This window comes from Mytilus galloprovincialis, chromosome 1 (genome assembly GCF_965363235.1).
Source record: "Mytilus galloprovincialis chromosome 1, xbMytGall1.hap1.1, whole genome shotgun sequence".
Lineage (NCBI taxonomy): Eukaryota > Metazoa > Mollusca > Bivalvia > Mytilida > Mytilidae > Mytilus > Mytilus galloprovincialis.
The window spans coordinates 99,643,720-99,666,625 of NC_134838.1; the positions used below are offsets into that span (position 1 = coordinate 99,643,720).

Here is a 22,906-nt window from a genome sequence, read left to right on the forward strand (position 1 = left end):
AATATACTTTGATTTTTTTTTTAAATTCATGCTCGTCTCTAGATCTGCAAGTGTTGATCGGGATTAAACACGTGTTACCATATGATCCAATCGCAGCTTACCGCCCAAAATTGATGACAAGTTGAATGATTTTCTTCTAGATTTGCTGCGTATTTGGACGTGTATTACATGAACACTTTTTGTTTATAGGATCAATCGTGCATTGGTGAGTTGATAGGTATTTTTTATCTTTTGATATTAGATTTGATTTTTATTTACTTATTTCCTGTCTTATTTTTTATTGAAATGTTCACGTCAGTATCATCCTTTCTTTACTTTCAGCATTGTCCAAAATACTATTCATGTCCATATATTTAAGAAAACATTTATTGACCGAATATTTTGCTTCATAAAGGGGGCGGTATGTTCTTTTTTGAGTATATTAACTATTTACTTTTCAACGCCATCACCCAAATGTTTTTGTTTAAATTAGCACCAGGGGCGGATCCAGTCATTTTAAAAAGGAGGGTTCCAACTATATGTCCCCATTCAAATGCATTGATCGGCCAACAAAAAAGGGGGGTTCCAACCCCCGGATCCCCCCCCTGGGATCCGCCAATGAGCACTAGTAACGATATTTGGAAAATCAGGAATCATTCAAAACATTAATTTGTCATCTGCTTGACCATAATAATTTTTTTCTCATATAATTTGGGACCAAAATATCTATTTTAGGAGAAAATACCCCCCACTATTGAAGTTAAATGTCTAATCCCTTAGTGTACTGATGTGAATAGTAATTAACTGGAAATGTTTGAAAAAAAAAAGATATTGGTGTTGTTCAATAAAAAGACGGGAAATAAGTCGGTGAACCAAAAAGTTCAAATCTAATTGAAAGATAAAGTGCCCATGAACTCACTGAGCATGCACGAGTGATTCTATTCATAAAAAGTGTCCGTGTAACAACTAAAAAGAGTCCGTGTATCGTTTAAAAAGAGTCCGTGTAACACCCGTTAATGTACTGTTTTTCTATAGCTCTGCGGGGGGCAAAGTCGTGCAAATTAGAGATTCTACACAGACATGTGTTGATCTATTTATAGCCAAATTAGTTTACCTGTGTGAAAATGTAAATAATGGTCTAAATGGATATTAATTTGTTTACTAAACAAGTAAAGACAAACTATGGATGGAAGATAATAATTCACATACATATTTCAGGACATTTGATTTATTTTAATAAATATAGGATTTAAAAACTGCAAGGGCAAACAAATAATAATCTTCTTCTTCTTCAAGTGCAAACAAATTTAAAGGGAAACTTCGCAAAAAAATCAAAAATTGATATTATGTTCATTCTGTATAAAAATGCTCAAATTCATAGATATTAAAGTTTTATTCCGCTAGATAAGCGATCACCATCGATTTTAAATTTAGAGTATCAGTTCTCTGCGTTCGGCCATTTTGTCTTCTTTCCCGATTAATAACAACGATATGTCTATAAACCACAAAGGAACAAAACTACAGTAACCGATGTAGTCGATATCTTGTCAATCGTATCCGACTAACTAACTTGATACGGAAAATATTCTTATTTTTTTAAATTACCATGGTCTGTTGTTTTTAAACTGTTGATATTGGAATTAGGTAAAAAGTCAAAGTTGAAATCATAAATAAGTGTTCCGTGAAAATTGTTTTCGAAAATCTAATTTGTTCATAATTCTTTAAAGTAATAAACTTTTTTCAAATAAATTCTGATCTTCCCTCATCTGATCACAGCATGGCTAAAGGTATTACTTCCAAAGGTATTGTGAGGTGATACGTCCAGGTATTCAAGCGATTTCCTGTGGTGTCTACAACCTATGCCAACATTTGATAAAAAATATATTCAACCTATGCCTACAAACAAAATACAATAGGTGTTGTTATAACAATTATTAATTAATAAAAGGTAAAATACAGTCAGTATATTTAAGCATTAAATATTACTCTTTAAAAATTTACAAACAAAAATAAAGTATTTGTAAAATTGTGTTGTAGTAAAAAATGGAGTTATAAACAAATTCTAAAAAGACAAAAATTGTAAAATAGAACACTTGATACTAGCAAAATTGAGTTGAAATAAATTTTAAATTATTATAAAAATAAAATAAGACTAAATTTCTAAAATTAATCACATAACAATACTTGAGAAAAAAGAGACCAAAAAATGTTTTGTGCAATTTTTTTTTCTTTTTCATTATTTTGTTGTATTAAATATGAAACATACTTTGACAAGCAACAAAATATACAAATATAACATACTTCAACAGAAACTTTTTTTTAAATCAAATTAATTTTGCAATATAAAATTTAAAATAAATAAAAAAAAAAAAAAAAAAAAAATTTTTTGTTTCATTTATAGGCAGCAACTTTCCAGTTGGACAGTACACTATTTATTTACTTTGTTTTACGGGTAGTTTAGACAATTCAAGTACTCTGTGTTTGTTTTTATTCATTATATATTGAGTTGTGAGCTTCTGTCCAAGTTTGGTACAAATCCAGGATAGTATAAGAAAGTTAATTTTTAAAACTTAAGGACAGAGCAAATGTTATGTTTCCTGGCAGAAAAAAACTCTGTCCTTTTATAAGCAAAATACAGAAAAAATGGATTTTTTGTTGTACAAAAAATACTTCTGGATACTATTTTATGATCATAAAAAAGCTTCTGTCCAAGTTTGGTAGAAATCCAGAATAGTTTAAGTAAGTTATTATTAAAATTTCAAAAACTTTAACCACAGAGTGAATATTTGTGGCCGACGCCACCGCCGACACCGCCGAAATGTAGTATCGCTAGGTCTCGTTTTTTTACTAAAGGATAACAACATGACACCAGCTGCTTGTGCAGGTGCAGCATCATATCTTTTAGTATGACTTTTGAGTCAATCATATTAGTGAAATTTGTCTTATTCTCTGAATGTGTTGGAATTAATAGTGAACATTTAAAATAGATATTTTACATGAGTCAGTATCTATGAAATTCATGAGTTTCAATAGTGATGTATGCCATTGTAAGTACTAACTGTTCAGAGTTAGACATGTCACTTGTTCATTCTTTGAAGCCTTCATATTCCCCGTCCAACGACGGGAACTCTTTCTGGTTGTGTTGACTATAAATGCTTGTATGATAATTCTGTCGTTTATCTGTACAAGTGGTTGCATTTCCTCTCCTTTCCCAACAAACAAACTAACGAAACGCTAGTAGTCTGCTTTCTCTGGAGCTCATCCTCAATGGCGTTTATACGTCAGGAAACTTACATGTATACTAATAATGATTGTTTCAAGAAGAACGATGTATGGACGAACTATTCTAAATTCGTCAATATCAGTTATGCATGACTAAAATATAAGTTTTATTACAACTACTGTATTACTTATTTGGATTAATGACGGCTATCATGTTCAACATTGCACAAATATTATCATAGAATTAAAAAAAAAAATGTACAAAAATCCTCAAAAAAAATAATGCCTTAGCTTAGATAATTGGTATTCTTTTCACAAAAAGTTCGTGTAAATGATTGTCAAATGAATTTAATTATGTCAGAATGAAATGTTAAAAAGAAACTAAAAAAAAAAAAAAAAAAAAATCATGTATGTTGTATGTTGTATTTTTTTCAATTAAAAACTTTAAAATTGCGATAGTTTTATGAGCAATTTAACACAGCCAGATTTGAATACAACTTAAGAAATTCCGGTAAAGTCAATGATATCCAGCAGATGTGCAATGGTATATCAAATTGGGTAATATTGCATTTAGTTTTTATTAAAGATTAAAACTACTATTTTTTACTTCATATTTGAATCTTTACGCCAATTGCCGCTAAGAAAGTAATAAAAAATTGTTTCCTTTTATTTTTATACACTTTCGGAATTACGAATCTGAATTTTATTTTCAATTAATTTACACAATCTAATTATTGTATCTTTATTCTCATCGTGTATTAAATCTTAGTGTCTTAAATACAACATACTCTTTCTAATCCTTTCTGTCAAGTTATCCTTTCCAAATAACAACATTCATACCTGTGTACGCTTGAACTCACACCTGCGGCTAAATAGCTACAAGCTCTCAAGCCGAGAAATATACAGTGACCTTTACAAAATAATATACACACTCTGCTCACACATTAGTTGCATTGAAATGATTATCAAAACAAAAACGGTAAATAGGACTGAAATATTTTCAGTTCAATATCAGTAAAAATGTTCAATAAATATTTTATGAAAAAAATCTCAACAATAATTAATGAAATTTATTCGAAAACATTTACTAGAGATAATTTTATAGGAGTTTAATTCAATCAATACAAAACGGTATATGCATATTCATTTTCGTTCATTCTTATATTGTGGTTAATAACTACGACAATTCGTCAGCTGTGCGCTTTTAATTACGTATATTGTCGATAAGCTATAAGAGTTAAACAGATTTTATTTTTTCCCAGAATTCAACACATCGGGCTAAAACGTCACGACCCACTCGAGAATTCAACCAAAAAAAGTTACAATTAAAACTATATACACAATTCATAGTTATATTAATCTTAAGATCTGTATACTTTTTGGTGATGATTCAAAATTTCATTTTTGAGTTATTGAGTATTTTGTAAAAAAAAGAGGAGGGGGTTTTTGCATGTCGCACGGTTTCTCAAACACTATTTATGATTATTGCTTAAAACTTTACACACTTCTTTGTTATATTAATCTAAACATCTGCATACTTTTTGGTGATGATTAAAAATTTTATTTTTCAGTTATTTAGTATTTTGTAAAAAGGGGGGAGGGTTCTTTAACATGTCGCGCCGTATCTCAAAAACAATTTATGATTATTGCTTAAAACGTTGCACACTTCATTGTTATATTAATCTAAAGAGATCTGTATACTTTTTGGTTTTAATTCAAAATTTTATTTTAGTGATATTTAGTTTTTTTGTATCTCAAAAACAATAAATGGAACAAAGCAGCCTGGGTTAGTGGGCTGCTTTTATGGTAATTCAAGTTACCTTTTATTCACCTTCTTCCACCTCAGAGCTATCAGCTCTTTGATTTATCCGACATCTTGGGATGACCGTGAATGCAGTTACGGTCATCAGCTTTACCCCAGTGAACATAAGACCACATCTTATATCTATGTTTTATATAAGACACTCCGACTAAAGAAAAACCCAATATGTCATTCCAGAGTTATGTGACTTTGGCTGTCAAATAGACAAAAGGCATATTAATATGGACCAGCTCTATCATGCTTGGATCAATTTCCTACAACCTAAATATGTATTGTTTTAAATTGTTGAACGTAAGACTCTTTTTATTTAGAAAATATTCTGGTGGGTCATTCCAGCCGAAACATTCACATAAAAAAAATCGAAAAGAAGGGGGTTTCCCACCCCTGGATTTACCAATGTCTTGTATTTTCATATCCTGCTGTTTTATTCAAATGTAGTTGTTAACATAGTTTGAATAATACTAACACTTTAGAAACTTACAAAATGTTAGAAAAAAATAAATAATAAAGCATGGTATTTTGGACTGGACTACATCTAATTTCCATCGAGATGACTTCCGAAGACTGCCGACCATCATATAACCCGATACAAACATTAACCAAAATATAGACAATCTAGCACGTTGGATGAATCAATATTAATTCTAAAAAGATGCTACCTTTAATATTAAACAGTATCGTAACTATATCCCTTCATGTTAAAAAATATTGGACATTTCCAAGCGAGATAACTAGAGTTGTTTAAGATTTTTTTTATAAAAACTGATAGTTTAAAATTGCTCACCGAGATATAATTGACATGATATCTCGTATGTGTATTTAAATTAAGTTATTGTTTCATCATTTTTCAATATTATCTGCTATGGAAAAATTAACTGCGACGAAAAATTAAATTTTCATGATTTTTTTTTAAATCATCAACCCATAGTCAAAGGTACAATAACCTCAATAGAAACATAGGTGAAAAAGAAAAACATATCAATGCTATTTTCAAATGGCCATTGACAACAGTAAACGCTGACTTAAAATTCTTTTTTTTTTTAAGAATCATATTTGGAAATCCTTCTAAAAGTTCACTTGCTATGGATTTTTTTTATCACATTTAATGAAAAAGATATATTAAAAATTATAACAGGGTATAAGTGTTTCTCGTTTACATCAATGATAACTATTTATAAGATGTATCAATGACATAGCACGTGTACTGATCAATGTAAAAAAAAATAATGTCCTTCATTCTTGTGTATGATGAGAAAGTTGAACGGTTTGGTAAGCGTTTGAGGTGAAAAACGACATTTTTGTGCTTTGTATAGAATATCACCATAAACAACTGTATTTTTCTTAAATCTTTCATCTATATTATTTTTGTTTTTCAATACAAATATTTATGTTATGAGTGGCTTAGAAATCTTTGTATCTGTCATAATTTCTTCAAAAGCAAAAACATGCATTTGACCCCCGTGTTCTATTTTAGCCATGGTAGATATTCTCTTGACGTACGAGGAAATAAAGATACAAAATTCATACTAAAACTAATTCAGCCTAAGTTTGGCTGGAATTGGTTCAGTAGTTTCAGAGAAGATTTTTTGTTGAACGTTTTTGGTGTTTACAGTTAATAATATTCAAGATAATAACCAAAAACTGCAAAATTTTCTAAAAATTACCAATTTAAATCGTGGCAGCAACTCAACAATGGGTTCTTAGATTCGCCTAAAAATTTCAGGGCTGATATAACTTCGACTAACAAACACTTGTCCCCCATGTTTTTTTTTTATGAAACAGAAAGTAAAACACAAAATTTATTTTTTATACCCTAAGGATCATTCAGCTTAAGTTTGGTTGAAATTGGTTCAGTAGTTTCAGAGAAGATATTTGAAATAATTTATACCGGACGGACGCCAAGTGATGGCAAAAGCTAACATTCCCTTTGGAAAGGTAAGCTAAAAATGATATGTGAAATACCTGGTATGTGATGTATGCACATTGAATTATATTTATCTTTTATACTAAAATTACGAGGTCCAATTTGTCAGCCGTCATCGGGTAAAAACGACAAATCAAAGAATTCAACTCTATATAGAACTAATATAGGACAATGGTGTAGATTAAAAATTAAAAGACCCTTTTGTTTTCCACATAATTAATATTGCCAATAATTAACAAGTTCCGGGTCGAATTCGATACCGATACCAATAGTATATTCACCTGTTAGCTATTACCTTATCTGTACGTTCCGCATTTGACAGGCGCACCACCAAACGGTGTATTTAGGATTTTGTTATATACACGGGTCATAATCAAAGGGCTGACACTACTATAAAATTCAATCATTGTTAAATTGTTCCCTATTGTAGTTTTATTCAGCAATCAGCAAGACTTTCTAAGATAACTTATATAGGACAATGCTGTGGATTAAAAAATACTCCATTCCTGGATAGCCAAGACCTTTTGTTTTCCAAATAATTAACATTACAAATAATTGATAAGTTCCAGGTCGACGGGTTCAAACAGAAAGATTTGAAAGCAGAGAAAACTGTGTATCTTATAATCGATATGACTTTATCAGATGACAATACCAATTACTAAAATAAGGCTTAGGCATAGTTATATACTTTAATTCAGTCACGGACCCGCGATATCACGGGTGTTTACTTGTATATTCTAAAATTTAGTAAATGTTTTTGCAAGTTTCTGATATCGAAAGCCCTTGTATAATATTTACTAGATTTATATCGTTAAAATCACATACGTGGTTACATATGCAAGCTAATTGAACAAGTTGAGAAATATACAAACACCATTAGATTGTTCCAAACAATAGGAAATGAAGGTCTCGTTTGAAGTAAAATACCGTAATAAAAGGAATCGTGTATAAAAGATGGACGATAGATACCATGTAGAGGGACAGTCAAACTCATAGATTGAAAATAAACTGACAACGCCATGGCTAAAAATAAAAAGACAAACAGACAAATAACAGTACAAAAGACAAAACATAGACAACTAAACTAAGCAACACGAACACAACCAAAAACTGAGGATAATCTCAGGTGCTCCGGAAGGGTAAGCAAAGAACATCCTTTTAACAACAAGAACTAAAACATATCAGCTGTTTTGCGTCAAGCAGTGAATACGAGAAGTAATCACGCAAGACAAAATTTCAAACTCTACTGAGAAGTAATGATTCCTACATAAATTGTTATGATATTGTAATTATTATGTTTATTTATGTTGGCCTAATTTGTGTTGTATGGCCTGATAGTTGTTTACCAAATAATCTTATAACTGTGCAGTTTAGGAATCACTGGAACAATCACAGAATGATTGGAACTTTCTAGAATGATCCTTATAAAAGATGCGTAATTTAAACTTCTACGTTATTCCAGAAACTTCCGTTGTAACTTTCCAGGATTTTCCACAATGTTCCATTATAGAGTTTTCTAGAATTTTCCATGACAACACTATATATACAGACACTAAAGTTAAACTCTCATAATTAAACTTGGACTTAGACATTGATAGACATTAGTATTCACGGCATTTGGATTGACACTTTTATTCTACAAACAACATCATACTGGATTGTGACCTTAGTAGTGAACATAATATTCAGATTGGATTCCGAAAGATTTCCGGATACAGATAAAGATAAAAGAGTGGACTCATATTTTGACAGTTAAGTTATCAGTAATATTTGTAAAAATACTTCTTGTAAACTTTTGTATAATAAATATTGTTAAATTTTAGTATTGATTTGTGTCTTTTGTTGGCTACAATTTAAAGGCGATTTCTGGCCGTAACAGAAATTGGGGGCTCGTCCGGGATACTGAATTATATTATTCAAAATTTGTTTAGTAATTTTTATTATAACTAGCCAACAAAATTCTACAAAATGGCATTTGATGCCGGTAAATTTTTGAAAACGCCTGACCTGGAGGGGTTTGATAATTTAAAGAAAGAGGAATTAGTGTTGCTTGCTAAACATCTGAAATTAGATTTTAAAGTATCTATGAGAAAACAAATTATAAAAAATTTGGTTATAGACAAATTAGTTGACGCAGAAATTTTAGGTGAAGAGGCTCTTGAACTTAAGGTCGAAAATATTGACGCCTTTAAATTTAAACAGCTTGAATTAGAACATGAACTCAAATTAAAAGAACTGGAGATAAGAAAAGAAGATGAACTTAAATTAAAAGAAGATGAACTTAAATTAAAACAAGATGAATTAAAGTTAAAACAGGCAAACTTGAAATGAGGGAAAGACTAGAGATGGAGAAACTAAAACTTGAAATGGTCAAAGAAGAAAGCAACACTAAAGTCCAGTCAAAATCAGAATATTTTGATGCAGCAAAAAATATACGTTTGGTTCCCAGATTTTGTGAAAAAACAGTCGATAAATATTTTCCACAGTTTGAGAAAATTGCTCATAATTTGAATTGGCCAAAGCCATATTGGACTACAATGCTACAAAGTGTTTTGGAGGGCAAGGCCGCTGAAATATACTCCGCACTTCCATCAGAAAAAAGTTCTGATTATGACACGGTGAAACAGGAAGTTTTGAAAGCTTATGAGCTAGTACCAGAAGCATATAGACAGAAATTTAGATCTTATAAAAAGTTTGATTCGCAAACCTATGTGGAATTTGCTCGGGAAAAAGAAGATCTATTTGATAAATGGCTTACTTCAAAGAAAACAGATAACAATTTTGATAACCTAAGACAATTGATGTTATTAGAAGAGTTCAAACAATGTGTTCATTTAGACTTAAAATCACATTTAGACGACAAAACTGTTGGGACAATACATGATGCAGCTGTAATTTCAGATAATTATACCCTTTCACATAAAAGAAGTTTCAAGGGTCAAAATGTTAATACTCCAAGTGGAAATTACAAAAATCAAAGCACTGAGCGTACTGATAGTAAGCCTATTGCACAGAATAAGAGTCAGTCCAGTTATAATATGTCTAGTCCAAAATTTGATACTTTTGAGAAGAAGTCACTGATTTGTGCTTATTGTAAGAAAAATGGTCACCTGATGGCTGATTGTTTTAGACTCCAGAAGAAGAATGAACGAGATAATAAGCCGAAGTCCAGTGCTTGTACGACACCTTATATTACCAGTACATTGGAATGTCCTGCGAGTCAGGCTTTTAAGTCCAGTTTTTGTGATTACATGGAGGAATATAAACCCTTTATGTCTGATGGGTTTGTTTCTATTGTTGATGATACCACTCTTTAGCCTATTAAGATTTTACGGGACACTGGAGCTTCTCAGTCTTTATTGTTAGAAGGTGTGTTGCCTTTGTCCGAGAAGACTTCTGTTGGTGCCTCCGTTTTGTTACAAGGTGTAGAGTTAGGTTGTATAGATGTTCCTCTCCATCGTATTTATCTGAAGTCAGATTTGATAACTGGACCAGTTATTGTGGGTGTTCGTCCTAATCTCCCTGTTGAGGGTGTTACATTATTGCTAGGAAATGATCTAGCTAGGAACAAAGTGGTTGCTGAACCAATTATTACCAGTGAACCGGTGGTGGATGTTAAATTACCTGAAGATGATGCTGAATTGTATCCAGCTTGTGTTGTCACTAGGGCGATGGCTAGAAAACAACAAGATGAGGATTTGCAAGAAAACCAGTTTGATTACATGGACCTTTCTGACACTTTCCTAGCCGACATTGAAGGTCCTGGTAGCTCAGAAAAGGCCATAATAAGTCCACCTAATGTTAACAAAAATGTAATTATGCCATGGCCAGACGTAAACAGCCATTCATTAAACAGAAAGAACTTTTTGGAAGAACAAAATAAAGACCCTGAGGTTCTTCAGCTCTGCAAGAGGGCTCAACCACAGGAGGAAGCAGACAAAGTGGCTGAATGCTATTTCCATCAGGGTGAAATCAATGATTTGAATTATATTGTAAAAACTCCAGGTCGGCGTAAACAAAACAGAGTGTGTCATATTAATATGTTAAAGCCATATTTTGAGCGTACTAATGAATGTGAAAGTAAACCAGTTGCCACTTTAGGCATGGTTAAATTTGAGAACAATCATGACAAACCAGAGGTAATTGAACCACCTTTTAGTTCTAAAACTATGGAAGAGACGGTTAGATTGAAAAATTCAGAAATTTTGTCAAATTTAGACTCAAAACTTGCACATCTGTCTTTTGATCGTAGAGAAGAAATAAAAGCTTTGGTATTTTCTTTTAAAAATCTTTTCCCAGATGTGCCAAACAAAACCACTGCTGTTTGTCATGATGTTGATGTAGGAGATGCTTCTCCCATTAAGCAACATCCATACCGGCTCAATCCACTCAAACTTGAAGCTATGAGAAAAGAAATTAAATATATGCTTGACAATGATATTATTGAGCCGAGTAACAGTGAATGGAGCTCTCCATGTCTCCTTGTGCCAAAACCAGATAAAACCTTTAGTTTCGTGACTGATTTCAGAAAAGTAAATTCAGTCTCAAAATCTGATTCCTATCCGATTCCAAGGATAGACGATTGTATTGACAACATTGGTCAAGCAAAATTTGTGAGCAAATTTGATTTGTTGAAAGGTTATTGGCAAGTTCCATTGACACAGAGAGCTCGTGAAATATCAGCTTTTGTTACACCAGATGGCTTATTTCAATATACTGTAATGCCATTTGGCATGAAAAGTGCTCCAGCTACATTTCAAAGAATGATCAATAATGTTATAAAAGATTTAGACTGTTGTTATGCTTATATTGATGATCTTATTGTATGTAGTGATAGCTGGGAACAGCATTTAACACATTTATATGATACTTTTGATAGATTGTCAAAATCAAATTTGACTGTTAATCTTGGTAAAAGTGAATTTTGTCAGGCCACTGTTGATTATTTAGGGCATACAGTTGGCCAAGGTCAAGTAAAACCTATTATGGCTAAAGTGGAAGCTATTTCCAAATTCCCACCTCCTACAAATAGAAAACAACTTATGAGATATTTAGGCATGATTGGATTTTACAGAAAATTTTGTTCAAATTTTGCTACTGTTGTTCAACCATTGACTCATCTTTTACGGAAAGATTCTAAATTTATCTGGAGCGGAAATTGTCAAAAAGCTTTTGAAAATAGCAAATCACTTTTAATTAATAGTCCAGTTCTGATTACTCCAGACTTTGAAAAACAATTTAAACTTGCCGTTGATGCAAGCGATGTAGGAATTGGAGCTGTTTTATATCAAGAGACAGATGATAATGTTGAGAAACCTATATCATATTTTTCTAAGAAATTAGATAAACATCAGAAAAATTATTCAACTATTGAAAAAGAGTGTTTTGCAATGTTGTCAGCACTTCAACATTTTGATGTATATTTGAATCCCACTGTATATCCTATTCTTGTTTATACTGATCATAATCCTCTCACCTTCATGCATAAAATGAGAAACAAGAATCAGAGGTTGACTAGGTGGAGTTTATTGTTACAGGAATATGATGTAATTGTAAAACATATTAAGGGTAAAGATAATGTAATAGCTGATGCTTTATCTAGAGCTTATTAAATCACTTTGTATATATTATGTATTTTTGTTCATATTATTCATGATAAGTTTTTGTTACACTAAAACTTCTTTTAAGGGGGGAGGTGTTATGATATTGTAATTATTATGTTTATTTATGTTGGCCTAATTTGTGTTGTATGGCCTGATAGTTGTTTACCAAATAATCTTATAACTGTGCAGTTTAGGAATCACTGGAACAATCACAGAATGATTGGAACTTTCTAGAATGATCCTTATAAAAGATGCGTAATTTAAACTTCTACGTTATTCCAGAAACTTCCGTTGTAACTTTCCAGGATTTTCCACAATGTTCCATTATAGAGTTTTCTAGAATTTTCCATGACAACACTATATATACAGACACTAAAGTTAAACTCTCATAATTAAACTTGGACTTAGACATTGATAGACATTAGTATTCACGGCATTTGGATTGACACTTTTATTCTACAAACAACATCATACTGGATTGTGACCTTAGTAGTGAACATAATATTCAGATTGGATTCCGAAAGATTTCCGGATACAGATAAAGATAAAAGAGTGGACTCGTATTTTGACAGTTAAGTTATCAGTAATATTTGTAAAAATACTTCTTGTAAACTTTTGTATAATAAATATTGTTAAATTTTAGTATTGATTTGTGTCTTTTGTTGGCTACAATTTAAAGGCGATTTCTGGCCGTAACAAAATAACATTATAATGTCTTATAGATCAACCGTTAACCTGAATAAGAGACGTGTTATATGACTCTTCTTGAATATGTTACTGAGAATTGCACATATATTTTACATGAATAGGTCCACAAAATCTCCTTTATCCGACTGACGTTTTGTTCTCGTATTTATTTATCGTACGAAAAAGCAGATTTTAGTCAATAAAGTGTGTGCGGGCTGAGCAAAGCATACGGGTTTTAGTATGAAAATAGACGTTTTGAAGAACGGCTCATACAATAATTAAATTTGGCACACTAATACACAAATCCATCAAATCATTTAATTTTGCAAAATTTAATTATGCTGTCTACTGCAGCATATATTTGTTGGTCCACAGGGGGTACACAGTTGTCCACCGTAGGCAGACTTGCACCATCCGATCTACAACATCATCAATTGAACAAATGACCACCTTACGCTTTTTATGTTAAAATTCACTCAGAGCAGACGGAGGCGGATCAAAAAGGCAACGGCAATCCACCTTGCTCAACAAGCAAATAGTAATTAAAATCGCAAATAGGATGTTTTCGTTCATTTTTTTTTTTTTTATATAATAAGGCCGTTAGTTTTCTCATTTGAATTGTTTTACGTTGTCATTTCAGGGTCTTTTGTAGCTGACTATGCGGTTTGGGCTTTGCTCATTGTTGAAGGCCGTACGGTGACCTATAGTTGTTAATTTCTGTGGAGAGTTGACTCATTGCCAATCATACCACATCTTCTTTTTTAAAAGCAGCCATATACCGGTATATACTGAACTTTAAAACAATTCTGACTGAGACCTGGGATCAAAGTGTCAGCTATGATTTCCCTTTCCTCATTAACAAGAGATCCTCTTTCTTTCGATAAACACGCACTTTTTTCTTCCGCCGTATCCTCAGACGTATACTCCTTCGACAGTGTTCTATATCTAAAAATTCTACACCCACCCCCAAAGAACCTAATTGGCTTCTACCAGATTATGCCCTGGATAATCCTGAAGAATGGTTGCGATATTTTCATTCAGTCGGATGCCAACAGCAAATCACATTCCCATGTGGACATATGAACTAAAAACCACTTTAAATACTTATCTTAGAGATAGCATGTTTTTAATTGTGTTAAACTTAAGAGATTATACTTCTATTTTCATCCTCTGTTATCTAAACTCTCCTTTTTTTGTTTCCGCAATACAAGGTGATACTTGTCAATTTAATTTCCGATTTCAGATGGTAAGTAAAGTTCGCTTTATTCTATGGCTCTGTTCAGCATCGTGCAGCCTGATCATTTGAAGTATTCATCGGCCCGAACACTGACCGTACAATTATTCTCTTCCACTTGTAATAACAACGGAAAGGTTATTCACAAGAAAGTTTAACATATTGAGATTTTTTCACATTCATTTTGAAAAACAAATCGAGTGATAAAAGTTGAAAGTTCAAATGAAACGTCGGTCTTTGACCTTCCTTCATCTTTAAGTTCCACCTTCTGTTTAAGTGAATATTACAATAAGTGGCTGTTGTTCTAAAATATGGTGTCTTGGATATTTTTATTAACTTTGTTTGTTCTTCTAGGTAAGTTTTAATTAACCATTTGATAGTTTTGAATAATAAAACTAATTTCTGGAAGAGTAAAGATGATGCCAATATTTAAATGGACTTGGGTTCTTTCAGCTTGTATATAAAATATAAATGAAAAAATAAAGGCTAATAATTTGTGATAATGTTTCCATGATGATTCATGGGAATACTTTGGTTTTCGTCCATAGTGACGGAGAGACCGAAATGGATAGTTAAAACAGACGTAATATATAGAGTGAACAGGATCAAAAGTGTAACCCATTGTTTCTATAATTTTGTTATTTTTTTTTGGGGGGGGGGGGTATAAACTACTAGTATATATAAATTAGACCATTACAAAAAAAACTATTTGGTGTTCAGCGTTTTAATTGGTCGTTGTTTTTGGAAGTTGACAATGGATTCAATAGTTCTTAACTAAAGAGTAGACAAACTATACATGAATACGGAGATAAAACTTAAAGTAGCAGTTGAACTTCCAATTTTGCTGGAATTGGGATTATTTGAATTAAGACTATGTTAAAATCCAATTGTTAAATAACAAATTGTATTCAGAACGAATATAATTAAAGAAGTTTATGGCAAGCCGTTCTCGTCAAAACTATGTTTAAACCATTTTTTCGAAAAAAAATACACACTGAGATTTAAAAACCTAAAATAACACACTGAGAAATCGAAATTACACACTGAGATTTAAAAAAATAAAAAACACACACTGAGAATTCAAAATTACACACTGAGATTTTAAAAAGACACACTGAGATGAAATAGATTGAAAAACACACACTGAGAATTGTTAATTACACACTGAGATTAATATGCAAATTACTAATGAATATTCATGAGATGAATAATTCAACAGATTAATATCTTGATCTCAAGAACTCTTGTCATTATATGAAATGCGATTCCTTCAACCAACATTCGTAATAAATTTCAAGACTTAACATCGCTCATATTCATAAGTTTGTTGCCTTTAATTCAGATCATTACTACCAGTAATTAAACATGGGTCCCTTTTCAAAAGTCTTCCAACTGTTTCCCTGATTTCGCTAGTTAATCTTTTATATTTTTGTTACGTTTATATGCTATAATCATAGATATAATGCTATAATAGACACTTGGGTAAAAATTTCACTGCATTCTTTTGCAGGTTGTTCCAATGTTTTCATATAATTTTAATAAAGTTTTTCACCATTTGGTTATGTTTTGTAATAAGAGTAAGTGGGTATTTTTCTTGTTCTTGTATTTCTAAAGTTTTTTTTATTAATAATTTGGAACCAAATCGAAGGACTAACGAGTTCTGTCCCCTTGTTGTTTTAAGCTTGTAATAGATTCAGATTAAGTATGCTAATTAGATATGTGCGCATAAAAAGTGCGCACAAATCTCAGTGTGTAATTTTAAATTCTCAGTGCGTAATTTCAAATTCTCAGTGTGTGTTTTCAGTTTATTTATTCTCGGTGTGTCTTTTTGAAATCTCAGTGTGTAATTTTCAATTCTCGGTGTGTAATTTTCAATTCTCAGTGTGCATTTTTCATTTTTGTAATCTCAGTGCGTCTTTATGAAATCTCAGTGTGTAATTTTTAATTCTCAGTGTGTAATTTTCAATTCTTAGTGTGTAATTTACAATTCTCATTGTGTAATTTTCAATTCTCAGTGTGTAATTTTCCATTCTCAGTGTGCGTTTTGAAGTTTTTAAATCTCAGTGTGCTTTGTTGTAATTCTCAGTGTGTAAATTTTTCGAAAAATGGTTTAAACATAGTTTTGACGAGAACGGCTTGCCATAGAAGTTGTTGTTGATTTTAACATTTCGGTTATTCTATTGTATAATTTTTGTAGGTTTATTGTCTGTAGAATATTCGTTATCTCATCAAACGGATTAGACACAACGCATTAAACACACTTACAATGGATTTGGCTTGTGAAATCAGTTTTAGTTGATAAACAGATACTGTATATAGTACAGCATTTGTTATTTTCAAGGTTACCAAAACATATGTTTTCCTTTCAAAATGTGTTTTAGATAAGTTGAACTTTTATTTATTAATCAAACCACCATATATAAATTAACTTTGAAGCTAAAATGGATAAATTATTCCTGTATATACAAATCTAAGTTGATCTATTTTATAACCAAAATGATCACATGAAGGTATCGTATTTTAAAGTATATGCCATCACTCAGTACTGGCACACATGGCCTGAAAAATACAACACTGTTTACAGTCTGCGTCACCAAAAACACGTTAAACTAAAAAGCCACCCAAACTAATAATTGGTTTCATTCACTGGAAATAAATATATCAAACCATGTCACATTTTGCAGAAAGTTCATGTAGGCCTTCATATGATCACATATTGTCTTTAATCTCTAAGACACCATATTCTAAACGAGAATTAAAATGATACTTGAAAAAAACCTCATCAAATACCAAGTTCTAATTGTGTTGCTAACAGTTTAATTTATTCGTTGACATTTATATAAATGATTTTTTTCAGAAAACTATAATATTCTTTGCTATACGCTGGTGCGTTTTATTCATCTAGGGCTATTATATGTCTAACGGCATCTTTGATTGTAAAATGATCTTAAAAAAAATAAGTCAGTCATTGCACTATGCAGACAAATACCAAATATTTCATTTTATTTTTTAGTTTATTTTTGCATCAAGGGAGAGAAGTATTTTAGTTAAAATTGACAATTTGTAGAAAGAAAGGTTAATGAATTTTTCATTTTTGTCGAGCATGCGACTTCTGTTGCACAAAGCTCGACATAGGGATAGTGATCCGTCGGCGGCGGCGGTGGCGCAGTTGGCGGCGTTAGCTTACTGCTTAAAAGCTTAATATTTCAGAATGAAGATGACCTAGATCCTTCATATTCTGTGTATAGATACTTTCTGGTATGAAGTTTCCGTCTGTCATATGTCCATTGTCATTGACCTCATTTGTATGGTTTTTTTCTTTTTATGAGTGATAGGATAACTATATTTGGTATGTGCATATATTGCAAGGTCCTCATGTCCGTCAGACAGTTTTATCTTGACCCCGACCTCATTTACAGGATCAGTAAACGGCAAGGTTAAGTTTTCATGATTAAGTCCATATCTCAAATACTATAACCATTAGGTCTACTATATTTGGTATATGGAACGATTGTAAGGTGTGTCCAACTGACAGGTGTCATCTGATCTTAACTCATTTTCATTGTTAGTGGTTGTAAATAAGTGTTTGTGTTTTTGTTAGTTTAAACATATTTGTACGACTTTGCCCCCCGCAGAGCTATAGAAAAACAGTACATTAACGGGTGTTACACGGACTCTTTTTAAACGATACACGGACTCTTTAGTTGTTACACGGACACTTTTTATGAATAGAATCACTCGTGCATGCTCAGTGAGTTCATGGGCACTTTATCTTTCAATTAGATTTGAACTTTTTGGTTCACCGACTTATTTCCCGTCTTTTTATTGAACAACACCAATATCTTTTTTTTTTCAAACATTTCCAGTTAATTACTATTCACATCAGTACACTAAGGGATTAGACATTTAACTTCAATAGTGGGGGGTATTTTCTCCTAAAATAGATATTTTGGTCCCAAATTATATGAGAAAAAAATTATTATGGTCAAGCAGATGACAAATTAATGTTTTGAATGATTCCTGATTTTCCAAATATCGTTACTAGTGCTCATTGGCGGATCCCAGGGGGGGGATCCGGGGGTTGGAACCCCCCTTTTTTGTTGGCCGATCAATGCATTTGAATGGGGACATATAGTTGGAACCCTCCTTTTTAAAATGACTGGATCCGCCCCTGGTGCTAATTTAAACAAAAACATTTGGGTGATGGCGTTGAAAAGTAAATAGTTAATATACTCAAAAAAGAACATACCGCCCCCTTTATGAAGCAAAATATTCGGTCAATAAATGTTTTCTTAAATATATGGACATGAATAGTATTTTGGACAATGCTGAAAGTAAAGAAAGGATGATACTGACGTGAACATTTCAATAAAAAATAAGACAGGAAATAAGTAAATAAAAATCAAATCTAATATCAAAAGATAAAAAATACCTATCAACTCACCAATGCACGATTGATCCTATAAACAAAAAGTGTTCATGTAATACACGTCCAAATACGCAGCAAATCTAGAAGAAAATCATTCAACTTGTCATCAATTTTGGGCGGTAAGCTGCGATTGGATCATATGGTAACACGTGTTTAATCCCGATCAACACTTGCAGATCTAGAGACGAGCATGAATTTAAAAAAAAAATCAAAGTATATTCCTGAATATATATAATATTAAGACAAAATCCATTTTTTTCATAAATATTTCATTCACTAATGAAGTAGGAAATTCATTCTTTTGATACCTTTATATTGTTATCGAATTTATATCAGTGGCGGATCCATGTCTAAATCCAGAACAAAACAGGGGGGTCCAACTTTATGTCCCCATTTAAATGCATTGATCTTCAAAAAAAGGGTTGTTCCAACCCGCGGGACCCCCACCACTGCATATTAAATTCATGTATTTGGCAACAAACGCGCGATTTTTACGATTTTTTTAAGGGGGAATGGCGGGATTTAATGGCTCAAACTGCATTTTTTCATCAAATATAAAGATCACAGCCTGTGTATTTTAAAATGAATTAGCCCCTCTCCCCCTCCCCGCTTTCCGTTTTATTCATAAAAATCAAACATTATCTTACCTACCACTAAAATATTCCTTAATATATTACTTTTTTACGAAGTTGCATTTTAAAAAGATTCCTGATTTATTTTCTTGAAAAAAATCTCGGTTGAAGGGAAATGAAAAAAAAAATGTGTTTATACTTTAACTTACATTTACTGCTTTATGGCTATCAAAGATTCTCAAATGTTTAGTCTTGCTTAATGTATTATTACTTGAAACGTCGTACAAGTCAGATAAAAAACAAAAGTAACAAAAGAAGTAGGCCGGTAACAACCAGCCGAATAGTTTTTCTGCACTTGTAGTCAGGTCAAGGTCCTCGGCTATCGCCTCGGACCTTGACCTGACTACTCGTGCAGAAAAACTATCCGGCAACGGTTGTTACCGGCCTGTTTCTTTGTTACCTTTGTATTTTATCTAATACTTATTTATAGCGGATTGTGAAACAAGTTTTGCAACTTATTAATCATTTATTTATCCCTTTCCACTTTGCGGGTGCGAGAGCTGTCCTGTAGCGCCATTAGCCTACTCTTTTTCGAAATCTACAAGGGTATTTTTTACGTGCAAGAGATATGGCTCTCTCTTAACACAGGTCACCCATTTATCGCCCCCTTTCGACGGACTATCACCGTTTCCTCAAGACCATACTCGCAAATGGTGTCAAGGGAGAGCCGATAATTCAGTCCCTGAAATTTTCATCCCGGAACGGGAATCTAACCAGGAACCTTTGTGTTAGTAGTCCGATGCACTAACCACTACAACACGGCTCTCACCATCTGTTGTTCTAATACTTTATGCAATAGGTCATCAATATTTGGTGTTTGGAAAAATTTTACGAACTACATGCATATGTCAATCTGGCATATTTTATTTGACCTTCACCTCATTTTTACTTTTAATTGCTTAATGTTAACTTTTTTGTCTGTTTTTCTAATACTTATAGCAATAGGTCAACTGTATATGGAGTTTGGAATAATTGTAAGGTGTATATGTCTGTCTGACAATTATCATTTGACGGTGACCTCATTTTCATGGTTCATTGATCAATCTTAAGTTTTCCTGGTTTACTTTGATTTCTTCAAGATTGTATATGCAAAAGGTCAACTCTATTTAAAATCTCGGGGCTCTATACTTCCTATATACAAGGTGATAGGACGTGCCGCTGGAATATGTCACCTTTTCAGTCTTGAAAATATGTGAATAAGTCGGGGACACTATGAGAAACATATGAATAGGTTATTATAGTTCCCATAACTTCTTCGTCTGGCATCTTTCTTGGTGTTTCCGGCTTTTTGTATCAACCAACTTTTCTCTTTTTGGCACTTTGGTATTCCACTATTTCATTACAGACCATTACACACCACGTCCAACCCAAACAATACAGAAAACGGTTACAATTCTACCTACGCAATATATGAAAAGGTATTGCATCGGTGACAATATAATGAAATTTGATGCGACTGTCATACACGTGAGAGGTTTAGCTAGCTATAAAACCAGGTTCAATCCACCATTTTCTACATTTGAAAATGCCTGTACCAAGTCAGGAATATGACAGTTCTTGTCCATTCGTTTTTGATGCGTTTTGTTATTTGATTTTGCCATGTGATTATAGACTATCCGAATTGATTTTCCTCTGAGTTCAGTATTTTTGTGATTTTACTTTTTTCTAAAATTTAAATTATATGACAGGGTGGGATAACAGAACCCCAGCGGCCCCCTGTCAATTAAGTATTGTAATAGTCCCCCGAGTTTAAAGTACGCAATGATAGTAAGGTGAACATGTCTGTCTTGACAGGGTTCATCTGACCTTGACCTCATTTTCTTGGTTCATTGATCAATGTTAAGTTTTCCTGGTTAAAGTTGTTTCTTCGATGTACAATTGGTCAAGTATATTTAAAGGATATTTGGTGTATTGAATGATTGTAAGGTGTACATGTATTTTCAGTTTGGTTAAGCAGGGCGGATGCAGCCAATTTAAAAAGGGGGGTTCCTAACCATGGATAAGGGGGGGGGGTCCAACTACATGACTCCATTCAAATGCACTGGTCGTCCAAAAAAAGGGGGATCCGCGCCTGTTTAGTGACCTTGACCTCATTTTCTTGGATCATGTTAAATTGCTGTGATAGTTGTTAAAAGGCTATATATTTAGGACTTTCAACCTAATATCAATGGTTAGTAAAGAAGGTGAGATTTCACATGATGTGTACACTATTTTTTACTTCAAGTGTAGCAAGAATACATGGTGACACCAATTTTTGCTTTTTGTTTTCTTCACAAACATATATTCCCTCATGTATTTCAGATTCGACCTCATTGATTGAATATTAGCAATCTAAAAAGTTTTTTTTCTTCATCGGAATAATCATTCAAACTTGGGGCCAGGCACGGGCCAGGGCGCACAACTTGTAGCTTTAAAAATAGCACAGTGATCTTTTTTTTTTGTCATTCTTTAAGAAAAAAAAAGACCATCTTAATATTTACAATTTTGGCAAAGCGTGAGAAAATTCTGTCCGAGTAAAATTATAATGTAATACAGAATCACAATGTCTGTTTTTTTTAATGATCTGATACACTAGTTTCTTTCCCCTTCCCGCAATAGAACTTTTTAAGCAAGAGTGGACGCATGATCTGTACTTCAAAGATGATATCCCTGAACAGGTATTCTTATTCTGTCCATACTCAAATATGTAGTAGGAACTATAAAGGTATAATGGTATTTCGACAAAGGGGTTGTTTCAGTCATAATTTTTGCCCTAAGAAAAAGTGTTGAAAATGATTTGATGAAAACCTACATGACCTATGCTAAAATCAAATCTCCAACAGTATTGCAGCTTAAAAATATTTTCACCAATAATGTCATTAGTGACATCATAAAAACGATCAGTGGTGGATCCAGAACTTTTCATAAAGGGGTGGGAAGGGAGCAATAAAAGGGGGGGGTGCGTTCCAGTCATGCTTCAGTGATTCCCTATAAAATCAACCTAATTTTTCTCACAAAAAGGGGCTCCCAGACACCCCTGGATATGCCTATGTGGTATGACGATGAAATATAAAAATATATATGACAGTTTTCTGCAAAATTAACAGTTCTACGGCCCTTTGTCCACATATATTTATGCAGAAATATACTGTAGCCTCACCGGACACAATTACCAACAATTTTTGAACTGTGATTAATATTTTTTTATGTAGACTACTTTTCTTGAATTGTTTATATCATAGAATTTAAGATGTATGAAGGCTTTCCATTTTGCATCATATCCCACATAAATTTTTATTCACGTTTGGATACTTTAGTAAGATTTGCGTGACCCTGTTTTACGGGTCAAGAGAGCCACATATGTACGCAATTCCGAACAGCACTATATTGATATA

General features: G+C 32.5%; 1 protein-coding gene across 2 annotated transcripts in view; it reads left to right on the top strand.

The window, feature by feature from the left end:
* Window positions 1-14,561: 14,561 nt before the first annotated feature.
* The window catches only part of LOC143047139 (uncharacterized), a 74,415-nt gene continuing 66,070 nt past the window's right edge, over window positions 14,562-22,906 (top strand). For both annotated transcript variants that reach the window (XM_076220092.1, XM_076220101.1), the window contains exon 1: window positions 14,562-14,825. In XM_076220092.1, coding sequence (XP_076076207.1) covers window positions 14,783-14,825 — 43 coding nt within the window. In that variant the 5' untranslated portion in view covers window positions 14,562-14,782. The remainder of the gene's footprint in view (window positions 14,826-22,906) is intronic.